General features: G+C 53.0%; 1 protein-coding gene across 6 annotated transcripts in view; it reads left to right on the top strand.

Moving 5' to 3' along the window:
* Positions 1–14435, top strand: part of ATG16L2 (autophagy related 16 like 2) — a 15449-nt gene extending 1014 nt beyond the window's left edge. The window contains exons 2-18 of one of the 6 annotated variants that reach the window (XM_023510113.1): positions 1479–1578; positions 2159–2261; positions 6091–6164; positions 6420–6671; positions 6859–6924; positions 7225–7332; positions 8732–8794; positions 9385–9493; positions 9919–10024; positions 10725–10795; positions 11053–11124; positions 11235–11408; positions 11703–11821; positions 12970–13119; positions 13319–13366; positions 13474–13575; positions 13903–14435. In XM_023510113.1, the coding sequence (XP_023365881.1) occupies positions 1479–1578; positions 2159–2261; positions 6091–6164; positions 6420–6671; positions 6859–6924; positions 7225–7332; positions 8732–8794; positions 9385–9493; positions 9919–10024; positions 10725–10795; positions 11053–11124; positions 11235–11408; positions 11703–11821; positions 12970–13119; positions 13319–13366; positions 13474–13575; positions 13903–13990 (1805 nt within the window). In that variant the 3' untranslated portion in view covers positions 13991–14435. Of the gene's footprint in view, positions 1–1478; positions 1579–2158; positions 2262–6090; positions 6165–6419; positions 6672–6858; positions 6925–7224; positions 7333–8731; positions 8795–9384; positions 9494–9918; positions 10025–10724; positions 10796–11052; positions 11125–11234; positions 11409–11702; positions 11822–12969; positions 13120–13318; positions 13367–13473; positions 13576–13902 lie in introns of those variants that run through there. The other 5 variants (XM_003781368.3, XM_023510137.1, XM_012804294.2 and 2 more) reach the window with 5 other exon arrangements.
* Positions 14436–16206: the final 1771 nt, after the last annotated feature.

The raw sequence follows: 16206 nt of genomic DNA, 5'->3' as shown, positions 1-16206 counted from the left end.
GGCAAGAGGCGGAGCCCACCCTACTAGAAACTTTCCCACGCCCAGAATCCTGGGCTCCTGCAGCTCTTTTGCCAGAGATTACTTGTATGCCAGAGTATCTTGTGCCTTCCTCTCCCCAGTGGTTCCCAGGGCAGGGTCTGAACCCAATAGCACAGTTAAGGAACGTGGGAGTCTCCAGAGCAGCCACTTGTTGGCCTGTCAAGGGAAAGAGTGGAACTCTGAGTCTCTAAGGAGAAAGCTCTGAATTTTAGGGTCTGTCACTAATAGGTGGGTGCAGGTTTGTGGAGCACCTGTGTGCCAGCCTAGTCCAGCCTTAGAAGAGTCCTTATGAGGCCCCAAGCTGTGGCAAGTGTGGGTCAAGAGGTGTGGTGGTTCAAAGTTGAAGATAGGGTGAACAGGTCTGCATCTGTGTATAGCACCTCTGGTCACTTGACAACATTGTATGTCTGGAATTTAAAGTTCAACCACAACCACCTTCCAAACTGCTGGTCCTCTTCCCTTCAAGTTTGTGAGGCCAAGCCCCTAATCCAGGCAGCCTCACTTCACTGCTCTGAAGGGCAGTGGAACCATCCAGTTTGAGGAAGGAGTTATCCCCCATCTACCCTCTGGGAGTTGCATGTCTGAGGACCTAGAGGAATCAAACAGACTGAAGGTCCATTCATCTTTGTGGTCTTTGGCATGTCATCTCCCTGAGCCCCAATTTATTGGTGAGGTAGAAGTGCAGTGCCCTGGGGGCTGGGGTGGGGTTTGTGTGAGAACTAGGTCAGACCCATGAGCTCCAGGTGGCAGGCAAGGCACTGGGTGAGGGAAGGGAGCTAAGGAGCTAAGCCTGGGCTTACCACCCCTATCCTATGCTGCAACTAATGAGAAAAGAGGAAGTGACCCTGGATGGGGGAAGGCAGTGTGTTTCAGGGTCAAACCACCAAACTCACACAGGTCTGCTGGATGGTTGCTCAAGGACTTTCCTTTCTGGTCTGAGGGGACCTTACAACCTTACACCAACCCTGGGGAAGTTAGGATTATTTTTTAGTCCAGATAATTAGAGTCCTTGGAGGGGAAGTGACTTGCCAAAGGACATAGGTAGGTGGAGCTCAACTTGTTTCATCATTTAACATGGCCAAGCTCTTCTTCTCTGGGGCAGGGATGAATCAATCCCAAGGCCCTCCCTTCTTTCAAGACCCTCAGCAGACAGCACTGTCATCCCTGGATGCTCCCAGCAGTGGCCATTCTTCTGTCCCTGGGAGAGCAGGTCCTCTTCTGGGTGAACCTGGGGGCCGGTGCTGTGAGGAGTCTGTGGCAAGGCTGAAGGTCCTGTAGCATTGCACAAATACCTCTCTGGCAAGAGGCGGAGCCCACCCTACTAGAAACTTTCCCACGCCCAGAATCCTGGGCTCCTGCAGCTCTTTTGCCAGAGATTACTTGTATGCCAGAGGTCTGCTGGAAAGCATCTGTCTCTAGGCTAACCTGTGCACCCCCAGATAACCATCTCCTAGAGAAGGCCGAGCTGCTGGACAAGTTCTCAGAGAAGCTGCAGCTGGAGCCAAATGATGTTACTCCCACCACTCACCAGGGCCCCTGGTGAGTGTATGTATGTCCATGGTCACAATGGGCTGCCTGGCCTGGGTCCTGCTCCCACTGCCTATGCTGGGTTCTCTCCTGGCACCTTATTGGCCCCTGTCTGCTGCCTAGGGGTGGTGTGTGTGGGGGGTGCAGAATCTCCTGTCTTCCTTGCCCTTCTCTGTCCATCTTTCTGCATGTGTCCCATCTCCTTCCCCTCTCACCCTGCACTCTTGTCTTTTCCCCTTCTCAGTCTTTTTCCATCTCCCTGTTCCTTACCTGATGCCTACAGAAAGGGTCTTACTGCTTATTCTAAAGAAGGAGTGACGATAAGAACCAGAAATGGGTTGGGGCTCAGAGTTCCAAGGTACTTCTTGAGGAGGGTTCTTGGCTGGGGAACCCAGGGTCTGGGGGCTTCCAGAACAGAGGAGTCATGGACTGCTCATTTCTGGAGACTTGCTTTTTTTTTTGCTGACTTCCATCTTCCCCAGGAGAAATTCAATGGCTCTTATTTCAGGCCTTTTATGTGGCATCCCCTGGGTGCCTTACACATTGTGGTGAATGGAGGGACAATGAGAGCCACTCTCTGATTTGTTGGCAGGGAGGAGGAGTCAGTGCCTGACTTAGACCAAGTCCCAGCACTGGCCACTCTGAGGGTGAAGTGGCAGGAGAAGGAGGAGGGGCTCCGGCTGGTTTGTGGTGAGGTAAGCTGGGTAGGGGTCTAAGAATGGGGCAGGGCCAGGGTCCAGAACTTTGGGGCTGGGAGACATGGTCCAAGGGAGCCAGCAAGTGAGGAGTACTTGCTATGTTTGCTGCATTCCCCAAGTCTAGTGCTGCGAGTGAGTGAGCCCCACTGAGTCCCACTGACTGGAAGCTGGGCAGGGGTAAAGCACCCCTGGCATCATAGGATGAAGTAGGCTGTGACAGCAGCTGGAGGGAGTGAGGTGTGCAGGGGGCTTCACTGCCTATTCCCCATCCAGATGGCTTAGCCTGCTCTACTCCTCACCCCTTGCCCAGGCCTTACCCCAGGGCCTAACACCAGTTGTCCTCTATGAACATTTGCAAACTAAAGAAATAAGCTCATTTAGTCCATGGGCAGGGTGTGGTCCCTCCACCTGACACTATGCCTGAACTTGCCCCTACAATGCAGCAGTCTCTTGGCTTCTCTTTCACCACACCACAATGATTCCTATGGCCTTAGGGACTGTCTCTTTGATGACTCTCAGGTCTGTCTCTAGCCCAGCCTTCTCTTCTATGCTCATAATCTTGGTCAGTTACTTTTTGGATATCAGATCTAAAATTAGACTCACAATCTCACATGTAATAATATGGCCAACACCATTTTAAGATTTGACTCCTTGCAGGCACTGAGCTAAGCATTATTTCAACTAATCCTGGCTATTGTTGTTGTTGTTGTTGTTGTTGTTTTAGCTAACCTGGGCCAGGTTTGAACCTATCAGCCTTGATGTATGTGGCCAGCGCCCTACCCACTGAACTATGGGCACAGCCCCATTCATTCTTTCAGTGTTTATTAATAATTGCTAGTGCTAGGCCGGATGCAGTGGCAGGTGCCTGTAGTCCCAGCACTTGGGAGGCCGAGGCAGGTGGATTGCCTGAGCTCACAGGTTCGAGACCAGTCTAAGCCAGAGCAAGACCTCATCTCTAAAAATAGCCGAGCATTGTGGCAGGTGCCTGTAGTCCCAGCTACTTGGAAGGCTGAGGCAAGAGAATCTCTTGGGCCCAGGAGTTTGAGGTTGCTGTGAGTTATGACACCATTGCACTCTACCAAGGGTGACAAAGTAAGACTGTCTCAAAAAAAAAAAAATAATAATTGCTATTGCTAAGGAAAATGGAATGCAGTGGTAGTGGGCAAGACCTGGCTCTATGGGGCTTCTAGTTCTCCCGAGAAGATTGTGTTGGGCCAGTAAATACACATCTAGTCACAGCATGCCAAGTCACCTGCCCAACAAAGTTGTTGGCATAGGGGTATGAACTCATTTGAGAGCCTCTCCTGCACAGCCGCTGTTGTAGTGGCAACTTAATGCTTGCTTAAGAGGTGATTCTCAAACATTTGACCCCAGTTGCTGGGCTGTGAGCTCCCTAAGACCTGGGATGCCTTTGGTTTGCCTCGTTGTATCCTTGAGGCCTGTCTCCACAGTCCATATTAATGAGTGTGTGACTAAGTGATGGATATGGTGGACTGTCCCTCCTGTGACTGCTTGTAGTGGTTGTCATGCATGCTGGAAAGTCAAAGTACCTCTGACTCTTCCCAGCTCTCTGTCTTGAGTTGGTCACCAGCTTGTTGACTCTGCCTCCAAACCCATCAACTTCTGTTTCCTGTATCAAGTTACTCTTCTCCTTCTCTGGAGGGTGACTCCTTGGGAACTTCCCATCTATTCTCCATATAGCATTTGGAATGATATCTTTTAGTAACAAAAATGGTCTCCATTAAAGGCAAACAATACACAAAACATGCTTGTTGTAAAGAATTTGAGAGAATAGAGGATCATAGAATAAAAAGTAAGAGCCTCTTTTACAAACACCAAAAAAAAAAAAGCCCCTTTCACCACCTCTCCCCAGTATAGCATGGGATAGCTCTTCCAAAGTTCCTCAGCCCTGCTCCCCAGTCGAGTTCTCCAGCCACCTGTGGCATCTCTTTGAGCCCACAGCCCCCTTGTTTCCATACACTCCTTCCCAGACACACAGTCTATTCCCATTGGATATGCCAGGGGATGGGGATGGAGGCTTTTTCTTTAATTCTCCTTAGCACTTTGTCATATAACGTAAGCATTAATCATTATTATTATTTTAAGTTTTTACTTTGAAATAGGGATTCATAGGAAGTTGCAAAGATAGTACAGAGAATTCCTGTGTACCTTTCCCCCCATTATCTATATCTTGTATAAATATAGTACACACAACCAGGAAACTGATTTTGCTATGAAAGTATGTATATAGTTCTTCCCTTTTTTATCACATGTGTAAATGTGTGTAACCATCAAAATACAGCACTATTTCATCACCACAAAGATCTCCCACCTTTTGGTGCTGAGGATGTCAGTGAGAAAAACCCCAGGCAATGGCTCGGTGCCTGTGACTCAAGTGGCTAAGGTGCCAGCCACATACACCTAAGGTGGCAGGTTCAAATCCAGCCCGGGCTGCCAAACAACAATGATGGTGCAACCAAAAAATAGCCAGGCGTTGTGGCGGGTGCCTATGGTCCCAGCTACTTGGGAGGCTGAGGCAGGAGACTCCCTTGAGCCCAGGAGTTGGAGGTTGTTGTGAGCTGTGATGCCATGGCACTCTACCCAGGGGGACAGCTTGAGGCTGTGTCTACAAAAAAAAAAAAGAAAGACCCCAGGCAAGGGATTTCTCCCCAGTGTGACGTGAGGAACATAAGGGCCAGAGGCGCTGAGTACCTCTGGCCCAAGCCAAGGCTGGGGGCTCTTATTGCTAACCTGTTCCTGTGTTCTTCTCACATGGACCTGGTAAGGGTGGATTGGGGAGCAAAGTTGGTGCTGTCCACCTGCATTGACACGACTCCCTGTGTCTTTCTCACTGATTCCCTCAGCACCAAAAGGTGGGAATTGGGCTTTGCCAGCTCTTGGCTGTCAGCTGAAGGAGGGCTTAGTGAGGCAGGAGTACAGATGAAATGATGCTCACCTCACACTCAGGATGGTGGGGAAGCGCCAGTAATCAGTCTGGGCCCTGTGCTCCTACAGTCCCTTTCTGTTCTTAGCCTTGTGTGTCTCTGCTAGGGGATCTTCCCTCTTCTCTGACATTTGTGATTGCAAAGGCCAGGGGTTGGGGATGGCACAGGAAGCCAGTGTTGGAGATGCTTTGGGGAACAGAACTCACATCCCTTGAACCCCTCCTATAGGTCAGTAGTCTATCTGGATGATAATGTAGTTGGTGGCCTGGGCTCAAATATCAGCTCTGGCACTTAGCCACTTAAGTGGCTTAGTGGCTTAAAGTGACTTTGGGCAAGACACTGTAACCTCTCTGTGTCAATGTTCCTGTCAAAGGAGAATGGCAATACCAATCTTACAGTGTTATGAGAATTAAAAGAATTAATATGTGTAGAGTACTCAGAACAAGGCATGGCACGTGCAAGTGCTATAAAACGTTTGTCTGCATTTGAAATGTTATTCCTCATCAGAGCTCTGCATTACCCTATGAAGTAAGCACTATTGTTCCCATTTTACAGATGAGGAAATGGAGCAGATTCTTCTTGCTAGAGAGGTTCAGTGACTACCCCAGGGTGACAGAGAAACTAAGTGGCACAGCTAGGATGGAAACTGACTTGTCAGACTCCAGGGCCTCAGGCCTTTCCCTTGTTACACAAAGCAGCAGTGCATCCTTGGGCAAGATCCCAAACCTCTCAGAGCCTCAGCTTTCTTTTCAGTAGGGGGCGGGCGGGTGGAGTAGCAGACTGTCCCACCAGCCCCCTTTGCCCGGGCGGGGCTGCAGGCCAGGTGTGAGCATTGCAGAGGACGCCCATGCCCACCTGTCTGCCCCCTCCGCCTCTTCCAGATGGCCTACCAGGTGGTGGAGAAGAGCGCAGCCCTGGGCACTCTGGAGTTGCAGTTGCAGGAGCGGCAAAACAGGTGAGGCGCGGGCTGATTGGCGAGGTACCGCGCCCAGTTCTGGAAGGCTCGGGTCCTAGAGCTTTGTCCGTGTCCCCATACCCCCACCCACCCAAGACTGTGGTTGGTACCAGAGGATTCAAAGCGGAGTCCTCTGAGAACGAAAGATTGGTTGGAGAGAGCTCGCTCAGAGTTGAGCTAGTCTGTCTCGGCTCCGAGGCGGGTATTCCCACAAGGCAGTGACGGCGGAGTCTCGAAACCCACTGCCCCCTCTAGGCTGGCGGCGCTGGAGGCCCGCGTGGCGCAGCTGCGAGAGGAGAGGGTGCTGCAAGCCCAGCAGGTGGAGGAGCAGCAGGCGCGGAACGCCGTACAGCGGGCAGCCTACGAGGAGCTGCGCGCGCTCGCCGGACTCCGGGAGGCGGCACTGCGCCAGCTCCAGGAGGAGGCGCGCGACCTGCTGGAGCGGCTCTTGCAGCGCAAGGCGCGCGCCGCCGCGGAGCGCAACCTGTGCAACGAGCGCCGGGAGCGGTGAGGGACCTGGCCCCGCCCCTTCGGAGGGTAGGCCCCGCCCCGTGGGGGGTCCGGACTCGCAGTCCGCGTCTGAGAGGGACAGGGCGGCGGGCTCAACCGCCAGCTGAGGAGAGGGGCCGGGTCTCCTCTCTGCTTGAAGGCCGGGGCGCCCCAAGCGCCACTTCCGGGCGTTTCTACCCTCCAGGGCCAAGCAGGCACAGGTGTCCCAGGAGCTGAAGAAAGCTGCCAAGCGGACTGTGAGCATCAGCGAGTAAGAGCCGGGACGGCCGGGCCCTGACCCCTGTGCTCTGCAGCCGGCCGGCTGTACTCGGCCTCTCGCCGCTTCCTATGTGCGTCTGACTACACAGGTGCACTGTGGGGTCCCCAGGCCCCCGAGTAGATGGGGCCCACAGGATTCGTGCAGAGATGTGTGGTCATGGGTCCCTGCGCGAGTGCATCCCTCGCGTGCGCCCACAGAGCCCCTCGTCACTGGGAATTCACACCTCCACCGTGGGGCAGGGAGCCCCAGGCCTGGATCCTCAGCCTCTCTGAACTTCATTCCCTCTGGCAGGAGGCCAAACACCCCAGGCGGTGGGATCAGGGAGGAGGCCGTGGCCGTGGCTGCTGAGCCAGAGCCCCTGGACAGTGAAGCTTGTGAGAAGTGGAAGAGGCCCTTCAGGTGAGGAACCAGGTGTCTGTCCCAGAATTCTGAGTCCCACCCCTGAGGCTGCCAGAATCTTCCTCTAAGCCCTTGAGGCCCACTCTTGGGTTGGAAGGTGGCTTGGAGAGAGGCTGAGGTATAGCTCAGACCTCCTAGGAGTGGTCTGACCTCCTTTCCTGGAGCCACTGGGGGTCAGTGCCATCTCAGAGATCCCAACCCCTGCCCTCAGCCCATTCCCTCCTCAGCAGAGCTCTGGGCGTGGGGTGTCAGCCTTGTGAATGAGAGCCACCAGGGAGAACCTATGAGCAAGGCCCAGGGCTCAGCTGTCCCAAGCATGTGTGTGCAGGCACAGGTTGCAAGCGTGTGCATAACCAGGGATATGAGGCACACATGTGTACAAGCTTGGGTGAGCAGACCTGATTGCCTGTGGACTTATGAGCATGTGTAGATGTGTGTTTACACGGATGGAACCTGATTGGAGCTTTGATCTTCGGGTGCCTTCCTCTCTATCTCCCCTAACTGTCTCAGTTTGCCTGTCATTGAGGCCACCCCTCCTGACCAATCCCCAACCTAGATGCTCTTCTACTTCAGCCTTTCCTTGCAGGTCCCCTCAGGGCAGTGAAGGAACCTTGGGGAGGGGCATGAGATGCTGGTCTTAAAGTCCTTGGCAGCCCTGGTTGGCCAAGCTATCCCAGGACACACTCTTTATTGGTTGTGTCTGAGGTTGCTCAACAAGCCCAGGATTTTCTTCTACTCTCACCTCCCACCCCTGTGCTGTCCCAGCCTGGGGGCACATTTGCCTTCTCTCTTCCCCATAGGCCCCAGTGTCCCAGGAGTTTTTGTTTTTTTTGTTTTTTTTGTTTTTTTTTGGTGGGAGGAGGGGGACCGAGTCTCACTTTGTTGCCCTTGCCCTCAGTAAAGTGCTGTGGCCTCATAGCTCACAGCTACCTCTAACTCTTGGGCTCAAGTGATTGTCTTGCCTCAGCCTCCCGAGTGGCTGGGACTACAGGCACCCATCACTACGCCTGGCTATTTTTAGAGGTAGTGTCTCACTCTGCCTTGGGCTGGTTTTGAACCTGTGAGCTCAGACAATCAATCCATGTTCCTTGGCCCCCTAGAGTGCTAGGATTACAGGTGTGAGCCATTGCATCTAGCCTTCCCAGGAACTTTTGTTGGTGGGCACTTATGGGGGTAAGGCAGTTCTTACCATCATGGCGGACCCTTGGGAATACTTTTGTTATCAGATCCCTCCCTGCCTCCACCTTCCTGGGATTGGTCTAGGTTACCTCTCTCCCCTGGTCTTGGAGAAGTCAAGTTCTTGTCCCATGCTCGCCAGGTTATGATCTTCTAGGTCTCCAGTAAAGTGTAGAGATGAATGACATCTGTTTGCACATGCACATCTCTTGGTTCTATCCAGGTCTGCCTCAGCCACCTCCCTGACGCTGTCCCACTGTGTGGATGTGGTGAAGGGACTTCTGGAGTAAGTGTGTGTACCTGAGTGTGCCACCATGTGTGTAAAGGGGTTGGGCCCCTTGGTACCCTGTGTTGGGCTTTCTGAGTCTAGGCTTGGTCTGTGTGTGTGCTTTGGCCTGTCCATCCATATGGTGCCCAGCTGTCTGTGAGTCTCCGTTGAACCCGGGAGGCAGGATCCAGGAGTATGCTCTCATCCTCACGCCCCACTCAGTTATCTCCCAGACTCTGTCCTCATCCAGAGGCCTCACCAAGAACTCCAAACTGAGGCCAGACAACTGGGAAACTGAGGCTCAGAAATGTCAGGGACTTGATCAGAGTCACAGAACCGAGCAGCAGCAAGGCCCGGACTGAAACCTCAGCCCTGAGTTTCTTCACACCCACCACCCTTTCTGCTTCTGTATCTGTCTCTGCATAACCTGCCCCATCTCCACACTGACCTGGGTCACAGGCTGGGTTGGAATGTGCTGTCTGTACCTTGGAGTCATGTTGTACCTCCTGCCATGTCTGTTTTCCATTGTTGCTGCTTCAGGGCAGCTGGAGGCTCCAATGTCAGAAGGCTTTGCTGAATGCCTTCTTATTGCCCTTCCCCCACCCCAGTTTCAAGAAGAGGAGAGGTCATTCAATTGGGGGAGCCCCTGAGCATCGATACCAGAGCATTCCTGTGTGCGTGGCTGCCCGACTTCCTACTCGGGCTCAGGATGTACTGGTGAGGGAGGAGTTGGCTGCACTTGTGGAGCAATGAGAAGGAAGGACAGGCACCAGGGGTGATTCCAGCAGGGTGGAGAAGTGAGGCTGGGCTCCTAACAGGGTTGGGAGGTTGCCCTCCACAGCTTGTGATGGGAACCACTCCAGTGTACTATAATAGGAGCACAGACTGGGGAGGCAGAGACAGGAGGCCAGCCAGAAGAGAAGCATAGCGGGAAGGCTATTGCAGGGTCTAAGCAGAGGTGATGAGGCCTGGTGGGATCAGGTTTGAAATTAAAGGTTTTAGAAAGACTTGGCTTGGGGATAGCAAGTCAGCAGTGGGACATGATACGTGCATGGGCACACATGAGATGCCAGCCTGTGAGCATGCACCAAGAGGCATGTGTAGGGATGACCCAGGGCACCAACCTCCCCCTTTCTCCACAGGATGCCCACCTCTCTGAGGTTAATGCTGTTTGTTTTGGCCCCAGTGGCAGCCTCCTGGCCACTGGAGGGGCTGACTGCCTTATCCATCTCTGGAATGTTGTAGGAGGTAAGGATTCCTTCCCTGCAGGCCAACCTAGTGCTTTCTCTCCATACCCTATCCTTAGGGTGTTTCTTGCTGGGTAAGGGTCTCTGACCTCCTTGTATTCCCCTCCTGGAACATTCTGTGGTTAGTGCCTAAATAAGCCCTTGGCAAGAGTGAGTTCTGGGCTTGCTGCCCTGCCAGCTCTTAGGGTCCAGACCTGCAAGAAGGGGAGGGTTGAGCTCTGATAGTCCCAGGTGGGGGGAGATGGGGAGGGTCCCTTATCTTGAGGTCCAATAGAGACAGGCCCTTGAGGAGCAAGTCGTGACTCTACCAGGCTACCTCTTCTAATGTCACTCGAGCTCTCAGGTCTCAGTTGATTATCTGTTTTGGGGCAGCTCTTGTGTTCTGTAGGGGGTGGATATGGGGCTCCTGGAAGCTTCCTAGAAAAGGCAAGTCTAGGCCTGGCCCTGGCTTGCTGTGTGACCTAGGGGCAGTCCCTTCTCTCTGGTCCTCTCTAGCCTTCTCTGTGAAATGACTGGCTGCCACCAGGGACTCACTGCCAGCAGTTAAGAGAGATGTAGCCTGCAGCCTAGGCAGGCAGAATAGATCCAGGGATTCTGTCTTTTAACCTGGAGGAGACTGATCTTCTCACTGTCAATCCAAATTCCTCTATTTCATGAAGTTCTTGATCTTATTTCAACTGCTCTTCTCCTGGTCTCCCTAGGTCGCCTGAAGGCCAACCAGACCCTTGAAGGAGCTGGTGGCAGCATCACCAGTGTGGACTTCGATCCCTCGGTGAGGGGAATTTGCTCTAGTGGCGCAGGATTGCCCCTCAGTCTTGACACTGGGCGTGTGGGGGCTCTGCCTGAGGTCATGTCACGGGGACCCTAGGACTGGCCCTTAGGCTGTCACATAGTCCTCCTCCCTGGGCCTGAAGCTCCCCTGTTTGCCTCGGTGACCCAGGCCATGGGGAGCTCTGGGGTATCCCCTACCCCAGCTTTCTGGCCTCTACCGCCCCCATCTCACCACCTCTCTTCCACTCTTCTCTCTAGGGCTCCCAGGTTTTAGCAGCTACTTATAATCGGGCTGCCCATCTCTGGAAGGTGGGGGAGATACAGTCCAAGGTGAGGCTGACTGGGGAGGAAGTCTGGGGGTCGGGGTCATACTTCAGGACTGGGGGTGCTGTTATGGGATCTTGGTCATGTCCTTGACCGTATCTGGGATGGGGTGGCAGGAGACACTGTCTGGGCACAAGGACAAGGTGACAGCTGCCAAATTCAAGCTAACAAGGCACCACGCAGTGACTGGGAGCCGAGACCGGACTGTGAAGGAGTGGGACCTCGGTCGCGCCTACTGTGAGGCCCTGCCCCTACCATCCCTCCCCACCATCCTGGAACCCCCTGCCAGGGTAGGAGTGACCTCACCCTGCTCTCTGGGGGTGGGTCTGAGATTCACAGCCATTTAGAGTAAAACTTCCCAAGGCCCTCCTCTATCCTCCATTGATGTTTTCTGCCTAGTTTCTTAGTGATCTTAGGCTCTGGGACAGTGAAGGGGTAGAATGAGCCCTGGCCCAGAAGGCAGCAGACCTGGGTTTTAGTCTTGGTAGGCACTGCCCTTCTGGGCTTCAGCTTCTCCATATGTCCCATGGGCTGGCTCCTGACAACTATCCTCTGAGACCCTAGATTCGCTCCTTGTTCCCCAGGCTCCAGGACTATCAACGTCCTTTCCTACTGTAATGACGTGGTATGTGGGGACCACATCATCATTAGTGGCCACAATGACCAGAAGATCCGGTTCTGGGATAGCAGGTGACAGGCTCAGGTTGTATGTCAGGTGGTAGGGGCTTGGGCAAGGCTTTTAAGCTCTCATTCCTTTCTCTTGGCCGTGGCAGCAGGAGTCATGGTGGCATCTTGGGGAAGTGAATATGTGGGGATGGCACTGTCAGCTGATGGCCTGTCTGGACATTGCCCCTTGAGGGCCCAGCTCTCCCAAGAAAGTGCCACTAACCTAGTGGCTGTCTGTCCAATGCTGGACTGTACCTGGTCCTTGCAGCAAAGATAGGGAAGCACCTTTGCCCATTTAGTTATTGCTTTTTGACCAAAAGGAAAAAAAGTTCCTTTAGTTATTTTTTAGACCTAAGAGCCTCACTTTGGGTTTGGACAGTTTATAAAAGCAAAACCAGAGCTGATGCTAGGTCTGCCTCATGCTTTCAGTCACTGGTCTTCAGCGATTGCTGTTTGTAGTTGTCCTTCTCTCTTTTACACTTTTATTTATTTATTATTTATTACATATTTATTAATCTCTAAATGTTCTCCAGGATCTCTTTCACATTCTTTTTTTTTTTTTGCAGTTTTTGGCCAGCGCCCTACTCCTTTGAGCCACAGGCGCCACCCCTCTTTCACGTTCTTTTTTTTTTTTTTGAAACAGAGTCTCATGTTATCGCCCTCTGTAAAGTGCTATGGCAGCGTCACAGCTCACAGCAACCTCCAACTCCTGGGCTTAGGTGATTCTCTTGCCTCAGCCTTCCTAGTAGCTGGGACTACAGGCGCTCACTACAATGCCCGGCTATTTTTTTGTTGTGGTTTGGCCGGGACCGGGTTTGAACCTGCCACCCTTGGTATATGGGGCCAGTGCCCTACTTACTGAGCCACAGGCACCGCCCTCTCTTTCATATTCTTAAAGACAGACTTTTCATTGGTTTCCTTCCAGTGCTTGTGTTAGTGACCCAAGGGTTTCAGGGGCTCTCTGGCTGTTGAATTAGAGTCTGCTTAATTCCTCAATGAAGGGAGCTGGCTGCTGCCAAAAGCAGGGATGACAGTCACTGTCAGCCTTGGCCCCAGTGATCAGAGGCCCTGGGATGCTTCTGGATTTTTATTAGCTGGGAAAACTGCCACACTCGGCCTCTTGCTGTCTGGAATGGCCATGGCTAGTAGCTATTCCTTATCCCTGTCTTTGTCCCTCCTCCTAAGGGGCCCTCACTGCATCCAGGTCATCCCTGTTCAGGGCCGGGTTACCTCCCTGAGCCTCAGCCATGACCAGCTACATCTGCTCAGCTGTTCCCGAGATGACACACTCAAAGTCATCGACCTGCGGGTCAGCAATATCCGTCAGGTATTCAGGTACCAGCCTTGTGCCTGCTGATTCTGTAGCCTTTGCTGGGGTGGCTGAGCCTCTCCTATAAAAGGCCCTCTTGGTGCTCTCCCTGGAAGCCCCTCCAGACCAGGTCCTGCTGTGACACCCGACCCCTTGACAGAGAGAGGAGCTTAGAGAGGGACTGGTGGCTGCCTCCATTCTGACCCCAACCTTGTCTCTCCTCAGGGCTGATGGCTTCAGGTGTGGCTCTGACTGGACCAAAGCTGTGTTCAGGTGTGTCTGTGAGAGCATATACCTGTGCCTAAGTGTGCCCCAATCTAACCCTGTGGGAGTTCTCCCCTCTGATGCCCTGTTCTTTTGCTCTGCTATGGCCACTGCAGCCCGGACAGAAGCTATGCACTGGCAGGTTCTTGGGATGGAGCTCTTTACATCTGGGATGTAGATACTGGGAAGCTGGAGAGCAGCCTTTGGGGACCCCACTGGTGAGCATGGCCACCACCCCCTCATCTGCCTACCCCAGCTCCAGGGCCAGTGCTGCCTGGCCTCATTCCTCCTGAGCCAATTCCAGGTTCTGATATACTTGGAACCCTAGAATCCCCAGCCTTCTCCCTACACACACCAGAGCCCATCATAGTTCTGAAGGTACCTTTCCACACATACTGGGTCTGTCTTCACCACAACCCTGTCACAGATGAGATAACAGGCCCAGAGAGGGGCCACAGGCTGCCCATGTCCAACAGTGAGAGGCAGAGCCAGGCTGCAGGCCCAGCTCCTGATGCTTCCTGAAGCCTGCCTCTCCCTTTCCTCAGTGCTGCTATCAACGCTGTGGCCTGGTGCTGTTCCGGGAGCTGTGTGGTGAGCGTGGACCAGGGCAGAAAGGTTGTACTTTGGCACTAGGGCCACAATTCACCCTGCCTAAGCTGGAGCTCTGGTCCAGAAGCCCGAAGAACTGCTTCCCTTGGCACCATGGAGCTCCAGAGCAGCAGGGGGTGGCCTCAGGATTTAATGGGGAAAAAGGCCTGGCAGGACCTGGCCTGTTGGTTGTAAACAAAGTATAGATTGGGCAGAGTATAGTACTTTGTTTATTTTTTGTTTCCTCACTCTCCCCAAAGTAGAAAAATTGTATCAGAACTGTGTCTGTTTGGTTCTTTGCAGCATTCAGGGTATAGAGAGATCTTTGAGCTGGTGGGTTTGGGGAATCCAGGCCTAGCCCCACTCATCCTCCCACACACAACTGGGCAGAGCCAGCCTGCCTGTGCCTGGGGAGACAGGTGCTGCTCAAGGCTAACCATGGAAACAGCATGAAAAAGGGCCTGGAGGCAGCAAGGAAACGTAGGATGTGATCTTGGGTTCAACCTGGTCCTCAGCTGAGGCCAAACCAACACATAGGGCCCTTCAGACACCCATGGTAGACTGAGGCTGTGAAGGGGCCTTGGGAGCTCTGAGGAGAGGGCAGCATAGCAGGGTCCTGGTGGAAAGGACCTTACAGAGTGCTATCATAGTCCTTGGTGCACCATGCCTGCCTTTGACTGGGGCTGTATCTTTCCTCCAGAGCCAGAGCCCCAGGGAGGCAGAGTAGGGCCTGTGTGTTTGTGCCTGGGGAGTGCTGTGGGCCAGGTCTGAGCTGCAGACTTTGCTTATATTGGCACCCTGTTTAATCTGCATGGCAAGCCTCTAGAGCAGGTGTCTTCAAACTGCGGCTTACAGGCCACATGCGGCCCACCTAGGACATTTATCCAGCCTGCCAGGTGTTTCTGCTGCCTCTGCCTGTCCTGCTTAGCAGCCGACTTGTCCCAGGGCCTGCAGTCCGTCCCTCCAACAGTCTGAGGGACAGTGAACTGGCTCCCTGTTTAAAAAGTTTGAGGACCCCTGCTCTAGAGTATAGGGCAGAGCTGACAGAACTTACCCAGCCTAGGGCTGGGTACAGACCTATGGAGGCTGAAAAGTGTTGGTTAAATGTGAAAATCTACACTCTGATGATTCCCAGATCACTGTGCTATGAGTTCCAAGTGACATACCCAGCTATTTCCTGCATGTGAACTTTTCCCCTCACAACCTACATCCTTGGGCACCAGAGTTTGGTGCTGTCCCTGTAGTCATCTAGATTTGCTGTCCCCCACCGAGTCCCCTCCTTACCATGACCACAGTGACTTTCTCAGGTGTCTAATCCTTAGATGTTCCCTTGCTGCTTTTAGAGAAAGTCTCTAGCATGAAATCAAAACCCTTGGGATGTGACCCTGTTGGCCTCTTAGCCGCATCTTTACTTCCTCACTATTTTTTTATTTTTTTAGACAGAGTCTCAAGCTATTCCCCTGGGTAGAGTGCTGTGGCATCACAGCTCACAGCAACCTCCAACTCCTGGGCTCAAGCAAGTCTCCTGCCACTGCCTCCCAAGTAGCTGGGACCACAGGCACCCACCACAACGCCTGGCTATTTTTGGGTTGCAGCCATCGTTGTTTGGCGGGCCCAGGCTGGATTTGAACCTGCCACTTTAGGTATGTGGCTGGCACCTTAGCCACTTGTCACAGGTGCCGAGCCTCCTCACTATTCTTAATATCTTACCTATGCTTTTCTTTTTGTCCAGAATGTTCCCTTATCCCCTAGCTCCAAATTCGAACTTTTCTTTCAGGACCCTCCCCCCTTCCTTACACACACATACACACACACACACACACACACATATACACACACACACCACACATAGCCTTTCCCTTGCCTGCTAGGCTGATAGAGGCCCCCTTGGTCCCTGTATGTACCTGCTTGTCCCTGTCTCCCTCTATTTTATTTTTTAATTTTTTGAGATAGAATCTCACTTTGTTGCTCTCAGTAGGGTGCCACAGTAATCTAAACTCATGGGCTTAAGTGATTCTCTTGCCTTAGCCTCCCAAGTAGCTGGGACTACTATTGTGCCCGCTACAATGCCCCACTATTTTTAGAGTCAAGGTCTCGCTCTGGCTTAGTCTGGTCTCAAACCTGTGAGTTTAGGCAATCTACCCACCTCAGCCTCCCATGTACTTGGATTACAGGCATGAGCCACTGCTCCTGGCACCTATCTCCCTCTATTTGAATCAGGGGGAGATGAGGCCAGATGGGAACTGAGAATTCCTTGGGAT

This window comes from Otolemur garnettii, unplaced genomic scaffold (genome assembly GCF_000181295.1).
Source record: "Otolemur garnettii isolate 467f Iridium unplaced genomic scaffold, OtoGar3 scaffold00001, whole genome shotgun sequence".
NCBI lineage: Eukaryota > Metazoa > Chordata > Mammalia > Primates > Galagidae > Otolemur > Otolemur garnettii.
This window is presented reverse-complemented; position numbering and strand designations above follow the sequence as displayed.